Genomic DNA, 20579 nt, shown 5'->3' on the forward strand with positions numbered 1-20579 from the left:
AACATTTTCAGTCCAGCCAGTCCCACTCATCTTAGTCTTCTGTTGACTCAAAAGGACTAGACCCCAGAATAAGTCAACCTGGCTCTCCCTTTCCTTCAAACATGCTGAGAAGATCAGGTTAACTCTCGAGAAACAATCCAATCACCAAATACAGATCTGAAAGAAGGGATGAGTCCATTTCCTCCTCCTGTTTTAAGTAGAAGGGGTAGATCTTAACTGTAGTCATAATTCTGGTCAATTTAAAGAATTTATCTAGGTGGTTTCCAAGCCAGTAACTGAAAATAAAGCCAGCACTAAGTGCTGCAAGCTTTATGCTTTCACACACTTCAACAAATTGTTTGTGTGAACTAATTGAACCGAGCAGAACTATGGACTCAATTCTCTGAGGTGCTTATCACTGGCTACCACCACTGAAGTCACCCTGTCCAAAATCCATAGCCCCACTACGTTGCTTCCTTTTGACCTTGTTACAGCATAGGCAATAGACCTAGAGTAATACACAAGAAAAAGAAACCTACTTCTTAAAGTACAAACACTTGTAATAAAATGTCAGCGTTAACAGAACACATGCCTAAATCTCTACGCCTGGCACTGAAGATTTTCTCTGAAGAGTTTGACTTAAAATATTCTATATCATAGAGCTGTTGCTTGAAAAGTGAGGTACTCACAGGAAAAAGAGAAGGGAACTGAGCACTCCAAAGTCTGACCAGAGTCAAATATCCCTGCCACAGAATTATTCCACAGTGACTCCATGTCACTCGCCAAAGTTCCCTCACCAAAGGCTCTTAAGCAAAGCAAGCATTCATGGGATAAGAGGGAAGGTCTTCTCATGGATCATAATTGTTCAAAGACAGGAAACAAAGGGTAGGAATAAATGTTCAGTTTTCACATTGAAGAGCAGTATATAGCAGGTCCCCCAAGAGTCTCTACTGGGACCAGTGCTATTCAACATATTCATAAATGGTCAGGAAAAAGCAGTAAACAGTGAGGTGACAAGGCTTGCAGATGATACAAAATTATTCAAGAAGGTTAAGTCCAAAGCAGACTGAAGAGTTACAAAACTTGGCAGCTGGGCAACAAATTGGAGATGAAATTCAAAGTTGATAAATGCAAAATGACTGACATTGGAAAACCTAATCCCAATGATACACACAAAATGATAGCATCTAAATTAGCTATTACCATTCTAGAAAGAGATTGTGGAGTCATTGTGGATAGTTCTCTGAAAACATCTGTTCAATGTGCAACAGCAGCCAAAAAAGCTAACAATGTTAGGAACCATTAGGAAAGGGATAGATAATAAGACAGAAAAATATCATAATTAAACTATATAAATCCATGATATGCCCACACCTTGAATACTTCATGTAGTTCTGGTTGTCCCATCTCTAAAAGACATATGAGAAATAGAAAAAGTACAGAGAAGGGCAACAAAAATGAATAGGTGTATGGAGCAGCCTCCATGAGAAAAGACTAAAAAGACTGGGACTGGTCAATTTAGAAAAGAGATGCTGAAGGGGTGATATAAGATAGAGGTCTATAAAATCATGACTGGTGTGGAGAAAGGGAATAGGGAAGTGTTCTTTACCCCCTTCACATAATGCAAGAACCAGGGGTCACCCAATGAAATTAATAGGCAGCAGGTTTAAAAATAACATAGGGAAGTACTTCTTCCCACAATACATAGTCAACTTGTGGAAAGTGTTGCCATGGGGTGTTGGGAAGGCCAAAAGTATAACTGGGTTCAAAAAATAATTGGATACGTTCATGGAGGATAGGTCCACTAATGGCTGTTAGCCATGATGGTCAGGGGCGCAACCCCATGCTCTGGATGTCCTTAATCCTCTGGCTGCCAGAAGCTGGGACTGATCTACAGGGATCGATCAGTCGATAATTGCCCTGTTCTGTTCATTCCTTCTGAAGCATCTGGCACCAGCCACTGTTGGAAGACAGGATACTGGGTTAGATGGACTATTGGCTTAACGCAGTAGAGCCATTCTTATGTTCATGGCTTCTCCTAATTGGCTGATCAGAAGTGCTTCATTTATTTTATTTCTTTGTTTTTTATAAACGGCCTATGTCCCAAAGTACTAAAAGAAAACCCACCATCTTTTTCAACCCCTACAGGTGTTAGGGCAGATGGCAGGAATATGAAGGGAGAGGACCAGAGCAGTTGTGCTGTGAAGCTTGGAAGGAAGTGAGGGGAGGTGGGTGAGCAACAGCAGCAGTGGGGCCAGAGAAGTAAGGAGATAGATGGTCAAGGTGGTAGAAATAGTATGCATCATGACCAGGCTAGATGGAGTATTACTCTGAGTCAGGGCAGGTAGTAGTGGTCACAGTTCAGGGTAACTTCACCTGTATTCCCCATTGTGGTCCACCAAGAGCACCCACTCTAGGCTTCCGACTCCTCAGCTGTCACCTCTTTTGGGCACAGATGCACATCTCTTCCCCCTCCTCAAGGATTTTTCCAGGTTGCACAGTTCCTTGCCTATACTATGATATCCCCGGACTACCTAAGAAACCAGTGTTTGTGCTTTCCTTTCTCCCCAGAGGCTATGCTCAGTGTATTGCCCACAGTTATAAGTTACCACACAGCTCTTTATAAGCAAGCACATTTATTCCTAAGGTGAAAGCACTACAGAGAAGACATTAAAAAATTAAAATAACCTATGCACATGCTAAAAAAGCTTACTAGAGGTTGCACCAACTCCAATCTTAGTCTCCGATAGGTGTCACTCCTCCAAAACACACAACTGGGTTTTCCCTTTGATTATAAGCACTTAACTGTCTCGGATTCAGAACCAGAACACCAGCTGGATAGATCAGCCTGTTTCTTTAAACAGTTCAAGTCTTTGATCTCTAAATCCTGGAAACAGGTAACCAGCAGACAGTCACCCTCTCCTGGAGAATGTAGCTTCAAAAGGCTGGGTTTTTGCATAACTGGAGGTGAGGAATTTGCATTAGCCTCTCCCTAGGCATTTTCCAGGAAATCTACTTCACATTTATTGCCCCAAAAAGTCCATTCTTGTCTGGCACAATTTCATTATATTCCTTTAAACTCAACACTTCACGTTACATCTTTCCCCTAAAGAGGTTGCATACAACTCCAGCCCATACTAGGTGATTTAGGAAGTCTAGGTTTGATAGTGGCCTCATGGAGGATATAGAACCATGACTGATCCCATCTGGCATAGTGAAGATCCAAGTGGGTTGTGTTAACAATGATGGGAGTGATTATACTTCTGAAGCAGCAGTAGCAAGGGAGAGGAGACCCCCAAGCATTTATTTTAGAGCTTCCACTTGGTATGCAGATTCAATTTGCATAGTTGCTGCTGCTGTTCTCCTCTCTGTTTACAGATAGAAGATCTTTGCAAACTGAAATTAGGGTTCTAAAGCCACTTCAGAGGATCTGACTATGCTGTACAAACATTAGTTAATGGTTACTGATGTCGAGAAATTCTTTGTTTCCTTACAGTTGGCATACATCGGGTACCTGATGCTGTTCAACTACATTGTGCTAGTGAAGATGGATCGTTGGCCTTCTACACAGGAATGGATAGTTATCTCCTATATTTTCACATTGGGAATAGAGAAGATGAGAGAGGTAACACTATCCTGGAAGAGCCAGAAACAGAAAAGAAACACAAATACTTTTCACATTTTTTTTGTTTTAATTATTTTTCTCTGAGTATTTTGTTAGGTAGACTTACCACAAAGTTTCTTTTTTTCCAGGAAAGCAGAAGGGATGTTGAAAGTTCTATTGCTACATTTATCCATTTTACTGCTTTTAAAAGCAACACACTCGTACAACCCCTTGGAACTTCCAAGTTCAGATTTCTACACAAAGTCTAATGAAATTGTCAGAGGCTGAGTTTTCTTCAAACATAGTCCCACTTTCCATGGGATTTCTTAGGGCTCTTCACAATGTTCCTCATAGGCATGGCCACTGAAGTATAATTGTGGGGCTTGTTTACTTTTAGGTGTGTGTGTGGAGGGGGTTAGAGAGAGGATTCCAACCAGAGCCCCACATCTAAATACCCCCAAACTGTCCGAAACCTTGGCTCTGCATTCAATATTTGCAACTGTCCTATGTCTCCATAATGTGCTGAACCAAGACTCTGGATCCAAACGTCCTGAGCTCTGGGACCATTCAGACTCATAACCAAACACTGTGACCCATTTCGGGGGGGTGAGGGGGGAGGGTTCTCCTTCTTTATGTAAATGTTTGTTCACTAATTACATTAACTGATGACAGGCGTCTCCCAAAAGATTTGAAAGCACTTAGAGAAAAAAGATGAACATCATTCATGAGTGCATTCAAAATTCTATAGTTATATGAGAAGCAGAATTGTTTTTTCCTCTTCTGTCCCCTGTCCCCCTGCAGCTACAGCTGTGCCCTTTTCACGTGGCCGAATAAGGGTTTATTTCTGCAGTGAGAGCACAGGCCAAATTCAGCCCTGATGGGAGCAGGTATATCTCCCATTGACTGCATTTGTGCCCCCGGGCTGAATTTGATCTTGTCCTCAGATTCTGCCATCCATGTTTGCATTTTCTACCAACAAACCTATTTAAGTGCCTTTGAGGACTAGTGAAAAATTCATCCTAAAACAGTTACTTAAAAGCACAATGCAGGTTCCAAAAATTTGGGCTTTAGTTTTAAATCAAATGAATAGAGTTACAACATGGTGGAATAGGACAGTGATTTTGTGGGCATGCACCCCATCAATCAACCACAAGGGGGCTCTGCAGCACAGATAAAAAGTTGCAGAGAATTCAGTGGATGAAAACAAATGCTGTTAAATATTTTCTGTGAATATTTGTTCCATTTTTATAATCATTCACTTCAACTGTGTGTGTACTTTCCACAAACATTTTAGAATGTTTATGGAAAAAGAGTTCTAAGTGGAGGTTGGAGATTATTCACAGAAAACTAGACTACAATTTGTCTAAGAATTGTGTTCACCAGGTCAGGGAACAAAAACAGACCATATGACTGTGCTCAAACATACTCAAATTCCAAATGTAGAATACTCAAAACAAACTACTTGCAAACAAGCTAAAGGCAAGTAATTATTAATGGAAATTGTTTGTTGAATAGTTTCAAATGACAAACAAATTCAGAGAAATTGTAAACTCCTCACAGATGATTTTGCAAACAGAAAAGAAGCTAAATTCACAGAATAAGTTATTTTTAGGCATTATTTTCCCAACTGTGGAACTCAGTCTCCCAAAGCTATGTTCAAGTAGTAACATCAGTGTTTTGGATGAAATATACAACCACAGCCCTTATGGTCATTAAAGACCCCTGGCTCTTTTATGTGTAGTTTGGGAACACTTTTCTGTAGTTTCTTTAAATGAGAATTTTGTTATTAAACACCTTTCTACCTCTCTTCCTTTGCCCTTTAGTTCAAAATTGGATCATTCAGTTTGGGAAATAGAAAGTGAACAGTGAATTTTTTTTTTGACACTTATAGGGGATTTTAGAAAGATGTGTTTGATTTTGTTTTACAAATGAATAACTCTTGATTATTTTTTTTTAAAATAGCACATTGTGAATATATCTCAGATGGAGTTTGATTGGCTAGACCACAGGGTATCTAAAGATGGGTCAGAAGCATGTGCGGTATTCATGAAGGATGTCGTAGCAGGGACTTCATCAGATTTGCTTTTGGTCTTTATAAAATATGAATGTTTGCCATGTGTTTTCTGTAGGGCCTAAAGTAAAGATAACATAGATCCCCTTCTATCCCTCTTTCATGCCCTTCAGATATTGATGTCAGAGCCTGGGAAGCTGTTACAGAAGGTAAAAGTGTGGCTCCAAGAGTACTGGAATGTTACAGACCTCATAGCCATTCTCCTGTTCTCTGTCGGAATGATACTTCGTCTGCAGGATCAGCCATTCAGGAGTGATGGGCGAGTCATATACTGTGTTAACATAATTTACTGGTATATACGTTTGTTAGACATCTTCGGCGTGAACAAGTATTTGGGACCATATGTTATGATGATTGGGAAAATGGTAAGAGAAGTTTCCTCATTCTTTCCATACTTTCTTAGCATTTGCTTGATTTTATTTGTTTGGGTTGGCAGAATTAAATCACTACAAATCACTAGTATTTTCCTGTAATCCTAGCAATCAGTGCCTTTATCTAATGTCAGCATCATGGCAAACCCACATCCTCCAGATTGGCCTCCTATATAAGAGATGAGCATCAAGCTCTTCTCCAGGCTTCTACAGATTTTTATATGGGAGTCTTATATTTTGCTTGGCAACCTCAGAAACACCTTTTCAACAGCAAAGTTCTCTCACTAGTTTCTGTGCCTCAGTTTACCCATGTATAAAGTGAGGGATAATAATTCTCACCTACCTTGAAGACATGCTTTGAGGTCTATTTAATTAACTAATATTTTTTGGAAATGCTTTCAGATCCTTACAAGAAGGATGCTATAATAAGGGTGGTGTGTTCATATATTGTTAATATTTATTATAATAGTGGTCTTGCTATAGCTTGCTGCCCCATAGCTTCATTTCCTTTTGTCTCCCATCCCATGGGCATCCTGCTGACTAAAGGCCTCCTTAGTTCTTGCCCAACTGCACCTCTGCCATACTACCTCTCACTTTCTTCTACTAGGATCACTTCCTATCTTCCCCATCTTAGGCCTCACATTTGTGTTGCCTTGATTTTCTTCTGTTCCTTCCGAGAGATGTCCCCAGTTGCTGCTGAAGAGCTTTGTCAGGGTCATGTCACGTTTTATCTCTGGGGAAGCACCAAAAGGAACCCTCTCTGTGAGAGCTGAAAATCCATTCATGTGACCACAGGAGTAGGGTTGCCAACTTTCTGACCGAACAAAACCGAACACCCTTGCCCCGCCCCTTCTGCAAGGCCCGACCCCACTCCCTCCCTCCATCACTCGCTCACTCCCACCCTCACTCACTCGCTCATTTTCACCGGGCTGGGGAGGGTCCCTTTTTGACCAGGTGTTTGGTTGAAAACTGGACACCTGGCAACCCGAGCATCTGTAATGCAGTCACATTGCATGTACATATTAATGTTAACAAGTTATATCTAATACAACACATAGTCAAGTGTACTGAGTTAGAAATGCTGTGAGATCCACAGCTTTGAATTTCCTCCTTTTTCTTGGTTTAAAGTTTCAGCTGTAACATTGCATTAATGTTGGATTTTTTGCATCTAAAGCCAGATTCTCAAAAGATAGAAGAAGGTCAAGTCCACATACTAAAAGGCACCTTCAGTAGGTGTCCAAGTAAAATAACTGCACGTAAATGCCCATTCGTACTGTATGAGTATGTATGTGACTAACTAGCCTCTTAAGTGCACATATATCTGATTTACATGCTCATGTTTTGTGTAGACCTCTGGTTTCCATTTTTCAAAATTAGGCCCCATTATGTGTTTCAAATGTTTAGACTATATGTTTAAAAATCAATATTAAAATATCACTTACACATAGCAGAGATGGGTCAATTGAATATTAAATTTACCAAATAACACAAATATTAATATTGCCTGATTAATATGAGGGCAATACTCAGTAACCCTAATAACATCCACATTATGGTTCAGAAGTAGTCTTTTGCCTATTGAATCTGCCATGGAGAACACTTTATACTTTCAGCAGCAGACCCCGTCTGTAAACTACAGTATAACGTCCATCTCTCCTTGTACCGACGGGGACAATACCTGCCCTCTCCTCTGTGCAGCTAAGAGTGAGACTCACTCCTGGGCCTTAGATTAGGGGAAGCACGTAGAACCCTGTACTTCAAGGCAATGAGTGCCAGAGACCCCTAGACTTAGGATACACCAGTGCAAAATACTGGCGCTCTTCCTCCCAGAGTCACCAAAATAACCAATTCACCCTCTCGTTAGTGTGTTAGCTTGTTAGGGTCTGAACTGATAGCAAAGAATCAAAGGGAAAGGCCCATTTTAAGGAAAAAAGAGAGACCATAACAGAAACTGTTGAAAAGTAGTTTTTCCTGCAGAAAGGCCTTAGCGAGTCTATGGAATCCTTCAAGGGAGCCAAGGGAACCGTGATTACAGGACAGTGAATGGAGAGACCTCCCAGAACTGCAAAGTCGAAATAGAAAACGCTCAAGATATCAGCAACTGCTGCTGCAGATTACTGAAAGGAGAAAACAGGCTTCCAGACAGAGAGGAGAGAGGAAAAGATCAGACAGAAACCATTGCAATAGCTCCTGCCCACCTCAGTCTAGTTTGTCCCAGACTGTAATCCCTCCTTGTGATGATCTATACTGGCATTGCAGCTCAAACTGCCTGTCTCATATGAAACTACAAAAGAATGTCAAAACAGCCATGTATTCCTCTGGTTGTCACTGGTACCATACACAGCCACATTTTTTTACCCATCTGCTGAGCAAAGGCAGCTTGGAGACCAATTTGCTACTGGACAAATTGCCAGACCCCTACTAGCTGAGGCAGTGGCAGTCAGCATTATGATGAATTGACATTAAGGTCACTGAGTCCAATTCAGCAGTGACATGAATGGTGACGTATGTTGCACCTTGGGGGTAGCAGGGCCTGCAAATGGGTGTATGTAGCAAAATAATGTAATTTGCACCTCTGTGATATCCCTGCATGTGCACAAGGAGTGTAACCTCCCACTGCTTTGGTATTCTGTGAGGCCAAATTCATCCCTGCCATAAATGGATTCGACACCCATTGCAGGCATTGGGAGTTGTGCCCACTTAGCCCTTGGAGCACTGGGGAAGGCATTAAGTTAAAGTCGGGGGACTGGTTTATCTTATGCCCTTCTGCTATTTGATTTTTATACTTTATCCCTGTTTCCATGCACTCAGCATTTTTGACCATTTTGCCCATACAATGAACGCCCAATTGGTGTGAGTTGCACAAATTTGCCACTCTCACCCATTTTCTGGCCACCTTATACCCAGTGTGTAACTGACAGCCCCATTTATATCACGCATATACTTACGTGCAGTTGCTTGCTCCAGGCTGTATTTGGTTCACTGACTACATTTTTATTTAAATCACATTTCATTTTCGTTCTCTAGGTTCTATCTAATCTCCTCTTTCATTTCATGTGCTTGGGAAGTACAGCAAAGCATGTGAAGGATCTACATGATTAAACATGTCTCTACCAAGCAAGCCTAATCACAGCTACTGTATTTTCCAAAAGGCCTATACGTCGTATAAGCTGTACCATCATCCTATTAATATTTATGTGGAATTTTAAATCATAAGCAAGGTTTTAGACTCTTCAGACAAGGGGCAAGTCTTTGACCTTACTCCCTCAAGTATTTCATTAATTTCAATGCATCAGAGTAAGGCACCGATCGCCACTGGGGCCTTTAGGTGCTGCCATAGGATAAATGGTGATGTGTTGCCACTAGATTCATTAAAAACAGTGCATAAATCTGTGCATGCTGAAATTAAATCAGGAATGGAAGGGGGCACTAGAGGTATTAAAACAAAGAGGATGGTGCCTTTGAAATGTCTGGATTTGCCATTACCTTCTTATTTCAGTGACTGAATGTGCACATTAAAATCTAGCTCTTTGATTTTTATATTATGATATAATTATGTACTTTTCATTTGCAGGTAGGATGAAATGTCTCTGACATGGTGTCACGAGATTAAGAAGTGTATCAGACACTTTTCCATACACACACTAACATCCAAACTGTATTTCATTTTTCAGCAAGTTAGAAATTGCTGTGGGGCTAAACTTTTATATATTTATAAATCTATTAAATAAATATATTGATACAGGAACAATTCACGTTTTGTCAGCTAACTAAGCTTTTTCAGCTAGACAATTAAACAGTTACTATGAGTGAACAATCAAGTTAAACTAGCAATTGTAATTTGGCACATCAGGCAAACACACCCTAATCCAATCCCCAGTAAAAGAAAGACTCCTATCAACTTCTTTGAGTTTTAGATCACGCAGATTGAGAGGGCTGAGCCTACAGATGAGATATCATCTTGCTTGTGGATGAGACAAAAACAATTGAACTCTTATTTCTAGCAACAAGAGCCCCAAACATCATGATTGCTGGTAAACAATATATCAGAAGGTTAAAAGGTTCTCTTATGGTAACATCAAAGATAATTGTCAACGTTATTTGGTTACTTCCCTGACATTTTGGTACATCTGCCTGAAATCAGTGCTTGAGTTGGAGGGGACAAGGGATGGCATGCTCCAGCTTGGTCTCCATGTGTTTTCTCTCTGCAGCAGTTTCCCCGTATTTTTCATACCACAATATGTTGTTAGTTAATTTATTATATTTATTTATTTTTTCAGTTTACATAACACCTATGATAGATAGTCTAGGCATTCGCAAGGGTTACTCTTCCTTTAATATCCTTTCTTGGGGTTCTCATCCCTACTGCTAGTGCAACATCTGTCCCCAACCTCATGCCTAAGATCCTATCCAGTATCTCCTGGGCCTGATGTGTGGGTTTTGGGGCACTGAGGATATCCCTTTTTCCTAAGCATTTCCCTGAATGCACAGATATTATAATCATGTAGTATTGAGCGATTTGCGTATGCTAATGAGACACTGCAGAGGGGAGATGTATAGGGCTGAGCCCCCTAGGATATTTGCCTGTTATCTTTTGAAAATTCACCCTCCCCTGAGTCCTCTGACCTCGGCTGGTCACCTCCAAACATGCTGCTCTAGTCCTTCCAGTGTCACAGACTTCCTATCTCATTGGTCACCACTGTGCCTGTCCATTATGTTGCAATAATGAGCTGTTCTGCCGCTCACTACTCCTGTGTGACCAAGAGAGGTTGAATCCTTACGGTAGCTGCAGCCTCACTTCCTTTCCCCTGGGACAATGCCTGCTGCTAGCTAAATAGATGACTGTGCCCATGGCTGCCCCTCGTTTTTGTAGATGCCACCTGTAGCATAAGAGTGGTGCTTCATCTTGCAAGTGTGGCCCAAACTGGGCTGAGCAGACATCAGTGAACTTGTAGTAGTTGCAGGCAGCCCATGTAGCCAGACAGTAGCTTGTAATTTCAAACCTGCAAACACACTCATAACAAGCTTTGAAAATCCCACTGAAAATGAACTCGGCCAAACCAAGCACGCAACGTCCCCACTCACCACCTTTGAAAACTCCAGCCCATATGTGCAAAATTGCATCCTTAAACTTTACAGTTTTTTCATATATCAAGGTTGAAACATAATACCCAAATAATTTTCTCTAATTTGTTTCCTTTATCTCTGTTTCTTCCTCCTGCGCCCTTTAGATGATAGACATGATGTATTTTGTCATCATAATGTTGGTGGTTCTGATGAGCTTTGGCGTTGCAAGGCAGGCAATTCTTTTCCCCAATGAAGAGCCTTCATGGAAGCTGGCAAAGAACATTTTTTACATGCCCTATTGGATGATCTATGGGGAAGTGTTTGCAGACCAGATAGACCGTAAGCGTGTTTATGATTCTCATACTCCAAAGTCAGGTATCCAGTTTTGATCAGATGATGTCTTACAAGATCATTTGTATGTTCTCAATAAATGGCTTGAGACAGGGGACTCGTTCATTGAAGAAGATATTCACAGACAAGCTATTACTAGTAGCTGCTAATACCAATTTCGGGGTACCAATTTCTGTACTGCTAAATTTTATCTTTTATTTATATATATATATATATATATATATACACACACACACACACACAACTTTTATAAGTGATTGATTCTTTTTAAATGCTTAAGGGTGTTGGGGTGAAGAAAATCTAGGTATCCATGAAGAGTTCATTGGTATATGTAGGTCACAGCACTCCACTCCTTTTCCATCCATTGGTTTGATTTTGGAATGAATGCACCAGTTTTGCTCAACTTGGTATTGAGAATCCAGTCTGAAAATACTGAGAGAGCTCTTCAGCTGGTAAAAGTCAGCATAGCTGTACTGAACTGAATGGAGTTACACTGACTTACACTAGCTGAGGATTTGATCCATTGAGTTTTGCTTTCAATGGGACCTGTTCACCGCTATCACCCTTACGTTAAATCATGTGATGTGACCATTTGTGGATGGTGGATATATTACTAAAATTTTATTTATTGAGAGGTGAGTATGTTCTCAGTTCAGTGCAAATAGAATGGAAGCCACCATTTCTGATACTTTCTCCTAAGGATTTTTTTGGCTGGCAATCTGGAAAATGCCAGTTTTCTATTTAAATTAAACCTCCTGGTGCCACCAGGCTTAGTATGGCAAAGGAGATAAGTGATCATGTGAAATGATGCAGTGTGAGGAATGGAAAAAGCTAAGAACCATCTTTTTAACAAACACTGACATGCTAGAGACGCTCAACCCCTTCTTTTCTGCTTAAATGTGCATAGGTCTTGGAAGCACTTACAAATTAATACAGTATGTCTACTAATAGTAGAGAGAGCCTATTGAATCTATATAAATATATCAATTTAAATACTAGGTACAGCCTTAAGGAAGGAGTGTGCTTCCATGATATATCTTGTGCTCATTCAACATTGAAGAATTTACAATGGTGTTTTGACTTTCCCTAGATTGTTTAGATCCGGAAATAATAAACATATCTGCATCACCATTCATCCCCTTTAATGCCCTTTAGATGTAGACTGTGTGCTCCATGAAAGATGACTCAGAGAGCCCTATTTACATTCCTTCTCCATCATGTCCATGGAACTCTATGCCAAATGTAAATAGTCTCCTTTTATGACTACCCCTCCATTATGTTCTCAAAGGCAACATGGCATTCAAGCAAATAAATAGCCTGAAACCCAGAGAATTTCTCCCTGTATTTACCTTTCCACTTGGTTCCATCTTTTTTTCCTCCAGAAATCCATTTTAGTTCCAACGGTATAATAATTGGGGGCTGATATTATCCCTTTTAAACTGTGGCTCACCTTTACAAATGGAATTCTATCTGTCCCACTACAAGTGGCCATTTATTGATGTTGTACTAAGAAACTAGAATAGTGCAACAAGTGCGGCAATCTGGCTGGATAAAAGGATTTTTTTTAATGAAGTGCTGATTGTAGTTTAGAACCTGCAATCGGAGAGAGATTATTTTAACATGAGTGGAGTATGGCTGTTGGGTATCTGTAACAGGCTGGCAGACTCTTTGTCCTTGCATAGGGATCCAGGGCTAATCTAATGAATCATCCTGATGTCCAGTGCTTAAACCTTGCATAAAAGTGCAGGGTAATTACTGAGTCATGAAGGCAGGTGCATTATCTTAATTCCAACCAGGTATAAAAGGAGTTGTTTTGTCCCTCTGCTGAGGAAATTAGGGGTTTTGACAGATGAGGTCCGTCTTAGAAACTCTAAGAGCAGCCCCTACTTCTTTCTCTGAGAGAGAGACTGAGACTGTGCAGGGTATTAGAGTCTGCCACACTCTTTCAGTGTTTTTCAGTACATCACAAAATATATACATGGAATAGAGTGAAGAATGCACTGATTAACTGACACACAATTGTGGTGTTTTTTTTTTATACTGTTCTTTTTTCACTGTTTGGAAATTTACTGCTATATATTCTCCACACTGTTCTAAGCTAAATCAGCCACTGTATTCTATTTAGAGTGACTGTACTTTCTCAAATGTGATTCGAAGCTTGTCCTAAAAGCTGTTGTGCCACCTCTAAAATGTAATCAGATTTCACAACCTGTGGTTTTACTTTCCTCTTCATATTACATTGAAAGGCTTGCTCAGATTATTTTTATATTTTTTTAATATTTGTATTTTGGCCATGAATTCCAGATTCTGCCAGAGTGCTGATCTCTGACATGTTACACAATGGAGCTGCATTCTCAAGATTACTCGTGTCTATTTGAGAAATGTACAAAAAGTGTATGTTACTCTAAAAAAAAATTTTTCTTTTATCTCTTTCTGTGGATTTGTGAAGCATGTTGTAAGGCTGGCCAGATCCACCTCATCAACTGGCAGCCTGTCCATCCAGTAGATCTCTTATTTTTAATTTTATCTCAAAATACTACACACTTAAAACACTAAGTAGTCATATTTTTCCAATTTACTGCATGGACTGTATGTGTTTATATATATATCAATAAATGCCTGCATTCATTTCATGTGAAAAAAAATTCTCTGAGTTGAAATGTTTATAGATGCTCAACAATGCACTGTGGACACTGAATCTCACTAGCTACTCAAAAGTGGGGACAGTTATATCCTCACTTCTGGGAGTTAATATATAACCCAGTGGTAATCGCTATTACATATGCAGTATATAAATACTACACTCATATAGATTATTGGCTAGCAATCAATCATAAATAGGGGCCCTACTAAATTTACAGTCCATTTTGGTCAATTTCATGGTCATAGAAGTTTTTAAATCATAAATTTCATAATTTCCGCTATTTAAATCTGAAATTTCATGGTGTTGTAATGGTAGGGTCCTGACCCAAAAAGAAGTTAGGGGGTGGGGTTGCAACATTATTGTAAGGGGCGTGGCGGTGCTGCTACCCTTACTTCTCTGCTGCTGCTGGCGGCGGCACTGCCTTCAGAGCTGAGCAGCTAGAGAGCAGCAGCTGGTGGCCGGGAGCCCAGCTTTGAAGGCAGAGCCACCGCCAGCAGCAGCAGAGAAGTAAGGGTGGCCTGGTATGGTACTGCTACCCTTATTTCTGCGCTGCTGCTGGCAGGGCACCACCTTCTGAGCTGGGTGCCGGCCCAATAGCTGCTGCTCTCCAGCTACCCAGTTCTGAAGGCAGTGTAGCAGTAAGGGTGGCAAAACTGCGACCCCCCCACCCCCAACAATAGCCTTGTGACCCCTCCCGCAACTTCCTTTTGGGTCAGGAGCCCCAGTCTGAGAAACTCTGGTCTCCCCCATGAAATCTGTATAATCTAGGGTAAAAGCACATAAAAGACCGGATTTCATGGTCCGTGACGCATTTTTCATGGCCGTGAATTTGGTAGGGCCCTAATCATAAAGGAAAAGAAATAGAGCAAAACTTCTAAGATTATATTTAAAACATATTCAAATTTTAAAACAAGTTAAATAAAAAGATAAGCTAAAATTGAAACTAAAAAGCAGTTTCTCTCAGATAGACACAATCTTGTTTATTGCAGAAGGACAGGCTGGATGAGACAGGGAATTGGTAATAGAATTTCACTTTTAGGTTGCCATTTCTAATCCAGCTCAGACTGGCATTGATTGATAGTGACTCCCAATCAACTGCTGATTAGTCAGTGCATTTCAGTGCATTTCAAGTGTCCTCATCATAAAATCTACCACGGCAATTTGCACTAATTGGTACCCTTATTGGAAATCTGAGCAGAGAACCCACAGACTGAATTGCCACAAAGAATGAATAGTCTTCTCACCCCTAGAGCCCATCCCTCCAGAAAAAAAACAAGTGGGGGGGGGGTGTAGAGACAACATCAAAGGAAAGCTTGTGATGCTGTTGTCTATAGTGTGCCTGTTCTATAAAGAGGAAAGGGTGAGTTTGGTAGGTACTCTTATATGTGGTCAGATAGTAACTGTAAAATGACATCTTGATGGACAGCAGTCACCATTAAAATCCAACACAACATTCTTCCTGGACTTAGAATATGGAATCACTGTGATTGCTGTTGACAGATATTGACTTGTTAATGGCAACCCCTGTATGTTGGCTCATTGTCTTCTATGTAAAATTTGCTTAGTGTATAGATCAAAACAAGATTTTCTTTCCAACTGACAGCATTTCAAAAGCAAGCTGAGAACTAAAAATCAATCTGGATTCTTTCTGCTCCCTACATCCCCTTATGGAAAAATCCCATAGAATTGTAATAGACAGTGATGGAACCTGATTCTCCTCTCATTAACACTTGAGTAATGCCAGTAATTAGAGTGGGGTTACTTCAGTGTATGGTCAGTATATGCACGAGGAGAGTCATACCTAACAAGTCTTTACAGGTTTTTGAATCACCTTAGAGAATGTAACAAAAAATTATATCCTTTATATAGAATTCTCTAGTGGAGAGGGAGAATTCTGAGCTCAAATTCCCAACCAGGGGTTAAAGGAAGTCTGGTATTGGGCATTGGTATTGGATGGTGGTCTGCCACGGCTATGGCAACAAGGTGGGAAGAGAGTGAGCAAGGACTTAGTCTAATTGGGGAAAGGCATTCTCACTGTTCAGGAATGTCAGCTGCTACACTATTGTTCTTATGGGAGCAAGATGACTAGAAGAATATAGAATTCTATAGGATGGTTAAAACAAATTATAGAAAGGGTATATTTTTCTGTTAAATTCTATGGACCCAGTTCACACTGACACTTTACACCATTCTGGTTGCCAAGCGGGGCCTTAAAGTGAGTAAAAATTGCATCTACATCCACTTGAAAGCCATTTAACACTGCCAGAGCAGAATAAAGGTGCCCAATATGAATGAGAATTCAAGGCCTGTAGATTTTTATAATTATTTGCATTGAGCCTTATTATATTTCTGTAGAACCTTTTAAGTTTCAGCCTTCGTACATTTCTATGGAACTTTCTCATACGGGGCCATCACCCTTATTCCAGAATTAGAACTAACAGCAATTTTGTACAAGATGGAATGAAATGCACCTTTGCTCTTCTGTGACTATACTGTACATTAACTCTGCATCACTGACAGATTTTGTTAATATGCTAGACAGACCTACTGAGTGATATTCCTACAAGGCCTATGTACCCTTCTGTGGGGTTTTTGCTTCTCTTGTTGCAAATATGTTTATTGTTTTTAATATATGGAGAAGGAAGGAACTAGAATAAGAGGGAGCAAGTGTAGAATAAATAGACTTTTCGTATAAAATGTGACTAGAGCACCAACATTGCAAGGCACAACAGATATTTGGAGGAAATGTTTTAGCACAACCCAGGACAAAAAGTAAAATACAAGAACATGGTTTACTTGGTCCTGCCATATCTCAGGGTGCTGGACAATGTCCCTTCCAGCCCTACATTTCTATGATTCTGTATCAGAACAATACTATCTATTAATGCTAAAACAATCATTTAAAATAATGAGGTATTGTTGCAGTTCCCTGACAGGTTTTTTTCCCTAGTGACTAAAGCAAAGATGTGATAATCAGGACTCACAGATTTTAGTGCTTTCTCTGCCTCTGAATCACTGTGCAGCCTTATCCTCTCTATGCTTCAGTTTCTCCATTTGGTGAATGAGGATAATAAATACCTAGCTGACAAAGTTGTTTAGTGTTTAATTAATTAATTAATTAATGGTTATAAAGTGCTTGAAGATCCTTGATGGAAAGCTCTGTGGAATTTGAAGTATTATTAAGATGGGAAAAGCACCTAGTTATTCATAAGGATGAGGATATAAGTACATTTCAGATTTCTGGAGATTCACAAAAAATATTATTCATTACTTAATATTCATATTTTTGTCTTCATCTTGAGAAACATGACTATAGGTGCCCATTAAGAAGATCTTTCTAACATACCTTGAATTGTAGAGACTTTATCCATTTTTAAAAGAAAAGCTTTTATACAGAAATTGTTGTTGCTACTAAGTAGTACCCTTCCCTCTCTCTTTTGGGATGGCAGATGGGGGAGGAGATTTGCAACTGTCCCTTCACAAGCCCTCAGCCGAATGCACATTAAAAATTAGTAATGCCCATGTCATGTCTGGTGTAATTATATTAGAGAAATGGACCTTGGAGTAAACATAGCCCTAGGCCTAAATTCTGCAGATGCTTTAGGCCTGAAACACTCAGAGATGTGGGTTACAGCTGTTTGCTCTCATGTGATGAGCTGGCCAGGAAAGAGGAAGGGCTGGGGAGCTAAGAGGAAAGGCTTGTACAGGAAGCTGCAAAAGTGAACATGGAAAGGGAAAATAAGCATAGGAGGGGATTATGAAAGAAGAAACAAAGGATGCAAAAAATAACTGTTTCTACTGATGTCAGGATCCAGTGTCCTAAAATTTAGTGAAGTTGCACATGTGTAACTGAAATTAGAGCTGGGCCCTGAAGAGCCAAAATGTTAGGACATTGAGCATAGATCTCAGAGCTATGATTTTATCTTCATTTAATTTGTACTTAGGTATCTAACTAGTCATGTGTATGTGCAGTCACCTAGTATACACATGCAGTTGTAGTAAAAGGCCTTGAATCAGCAAAACACTTAACATGCTTAAGTACTATGCTGAATCAGGGCCATAGCATGCACAAACATAAGCACACAATCTTAAACAAACATTGCAACTCTGTTTTGAAAATGTTTGTCGTCATGATCTAATTCTGCCTTAAATTATACAACATAAATGCATTTATCAAACTCTATTTTTAAATGGCTGAATAGAACTTTGATGTTTTCTTATGCCCGTATGAGCATGTATATTTATTCTCTAAAGAGAATGCTAATTGTGTTAATTTTATTTTAATATAATCTCTTTTAAACACAGTCATGCAGTGTAGCGCACCTAGTCACAGATTACTGTGTTTCACAGCATGAGAGACTTCTGTGGTACTGGAATCATTCCACCTGTGCCTCGATGCTTCTCACTATCCCTAGGGTGTGTTTCTGTAGCATATGCTCACACTGGACCTGCACATCTCATTGTATTGCTGTAGACACCTGTGTCACATAGATTGGACATTTCAGATTGAAGCACAGGGTGTTTTGCTTGCTATTTGTAAGTATATGATCACAGACTTCTCAAGGAGCGCAGATTTTGTGGTGCATTTCAAGCGAAACACCCTCTTCCATAGCAACACCAAAGCAGGTGATGGTCCATACATCAGAGACAGGAAAAATGACCTTTGGCTTAGGGGAGGCTGCCCTGGACTGGGAGCTAGGAGACCATGAGTTCTAAGGTTACCTCTTGCACTGCCTGCTGTTCATATTGCTATGCACTTCATAGCCATTATTATTGAGCATGTCCTCAGATCTCTCCCTTAGCCTACCTAGAGGGAGACAAGTATTATTCTCCCCATCTCACGAATAAGTTAACTGAGATTTGGACAAGATCACACCCAGTAGAACTAGGAATAAAACTCAGGTATATACGACAATCGACCCAAGGCTAAGCTGTGTTGCCTTTCAGAATGAACATACCAAATCTATGTACTTGGCTAACCTATCTTCAACCACTAAACCATGCTTCTCTCCCAGGGGCAAGAACAGAATCAATTAATTCTGATTCCCCACCATCCTACTGTTGACTTGCAAATAGTTGTGTGTCACTTTGCCCCCAAAGCTGGCCCACATGGACGGTGACGCATCTTGTTCAAGTGGTAGAGAGCTACGCTGGTGATCTGCATGGTTCTTATGGTTGTATATAGGAAGCAAACAAGAAAAACAGAAATTCTACTAAATAAAATCCATTTTAATCCATTTGTTTAAAAAGAAACGAAAATAATCCTATTGTATAGTTTAAACCATCGTAAACAGTCAGTACTGGTGTGATGTGCAACAAAACACAGGTGTTCCATATTTGGGTCATTCGTCACACAATTTAATTGTTTCAGGCAGATCTGAAGGTTGAGAGGTATGGTTGATTATAGCAGGTTAGCTGCCCATGGAGTGCCACACAAAATTAATATTGAGTTGTCACGTAAAGGCAGCTGACTCCAACACAACAGGCATAGGCACGAAGCCTTTGGAAACCTGTACGGGGAAAACCAAACACCCATGTGTATGTAATTCCTGTGGCATGAAAGGGGTTGGAGAGCTGTTGTCATACTAAGTCTAATAGTCCATCATACTCTACGGCATAAACTGACAGGGCTGTATTAATGGCATTCTAAATCCTCAGAGAGGCAGTCTATATTAAAGGAGGCTGGAGAAATCCTCTTTGTTCAGATAATTAAAGCTGGATTTTTTTTTTTTTTTTTTTGTAATTAGAAAAACAGGATAAATTTAGCCAGAGTTTGGGCTAAGCTTTCAATTTCCCTGATGTATGGTACAAAATACGCTTTTGAGACATTTCTGTCAGTGTGATAGAGCAAGATTATTCTTCCTGCGCAGCTGTTCCTCAGCATCCTTCATGTGCTATAGCAACTGATTATAGGTGTTTATTTTGTTACTGATCTGGAGTCTTTATAGGGCCAAGTTATGAATTAGGCTTTGTATCCTGCCGGACTATCGTAGCTTGAAATCAATGCATGCACATAAATCAATTCATGGCCTCGCCCAACAGAATTTTAAAAGCACTTTGTTTATTTCCTGATCCTGATAAGTGCTGAGTGCCCTCAACCGCTGTTGAATGGAGGCTGAGATCAATCAGCACTTCACAGAAAATCCTCCACAAGTCTCAAGGCAGAGCCCTTGATGCCTACATGAAACTACAGTTTGACAAGCTAAAGGAAACATTCAATAAGCAGCTAATTGAAAAGATCTGTAACTAGCATGTTGTTTGAAGAATTATTCTCTTTGAATTCATCCCAGAGAGAGAGGTTTTTTCCCCTCTCTATGGGGGGGAAGACTAATAATGATTATTAGCATATGCACATGCCCCCAAGCACAGCACAGCCTTTACAGAAGGGTGTTATTGGTGTATGAGGTATTGCTTGTTCTGGCAATGTAATGCCTTTTCTGTGGGTGGTGGTTGTATATTTTGCCCTGGGATAGTACGTCAAACATTGACCTT

General features: G+C 40.1%; 1 protein-coding gene across 2 annotated transcripts in view; it reads left to right on the top strand.

The window, feature by feature from the left end:
• The window catches only part of TRPM3 (transient receptor potential cation channel subfamily M member 3), a 638519-nt gene that overhangs the window by 597655 nt on the left and 20285 nt on the right, over positions 1-20579 (top strand). For both annotated transcript variants that reach the window (XM_073345157.2, XM_078852884.1), the window contains 3 exons: positions 3476-3604; positions 5768-6019; positions 11257-11431. In XM_073345157.2, the coding sequence (XP_073201258.2) occupies positions 3476-3604; positions 5768-6019; positions 11257-11431 (556 nt within the window). The remainder of the gene's footprint in view (positions 1-3475; positions 3605-5767; positions 6020-11256; positions 11432-20579) is intronic.

The sequence above is a fragment of the Lepidochelys kempii genome, chromosome 5 (assembly GCF_965140285.1).
Source record: "Lepidochelys kempii isolate rLepKem1 chromosome 5, rLepKem1.hap1, whole genome shotgun sequence".
NCBI classification, from domain to species: Eukaryota; Metazoa; Chordata; order Testudines; family Cheloniidae; genus Lepidochelys; species Lepidochelys kempii.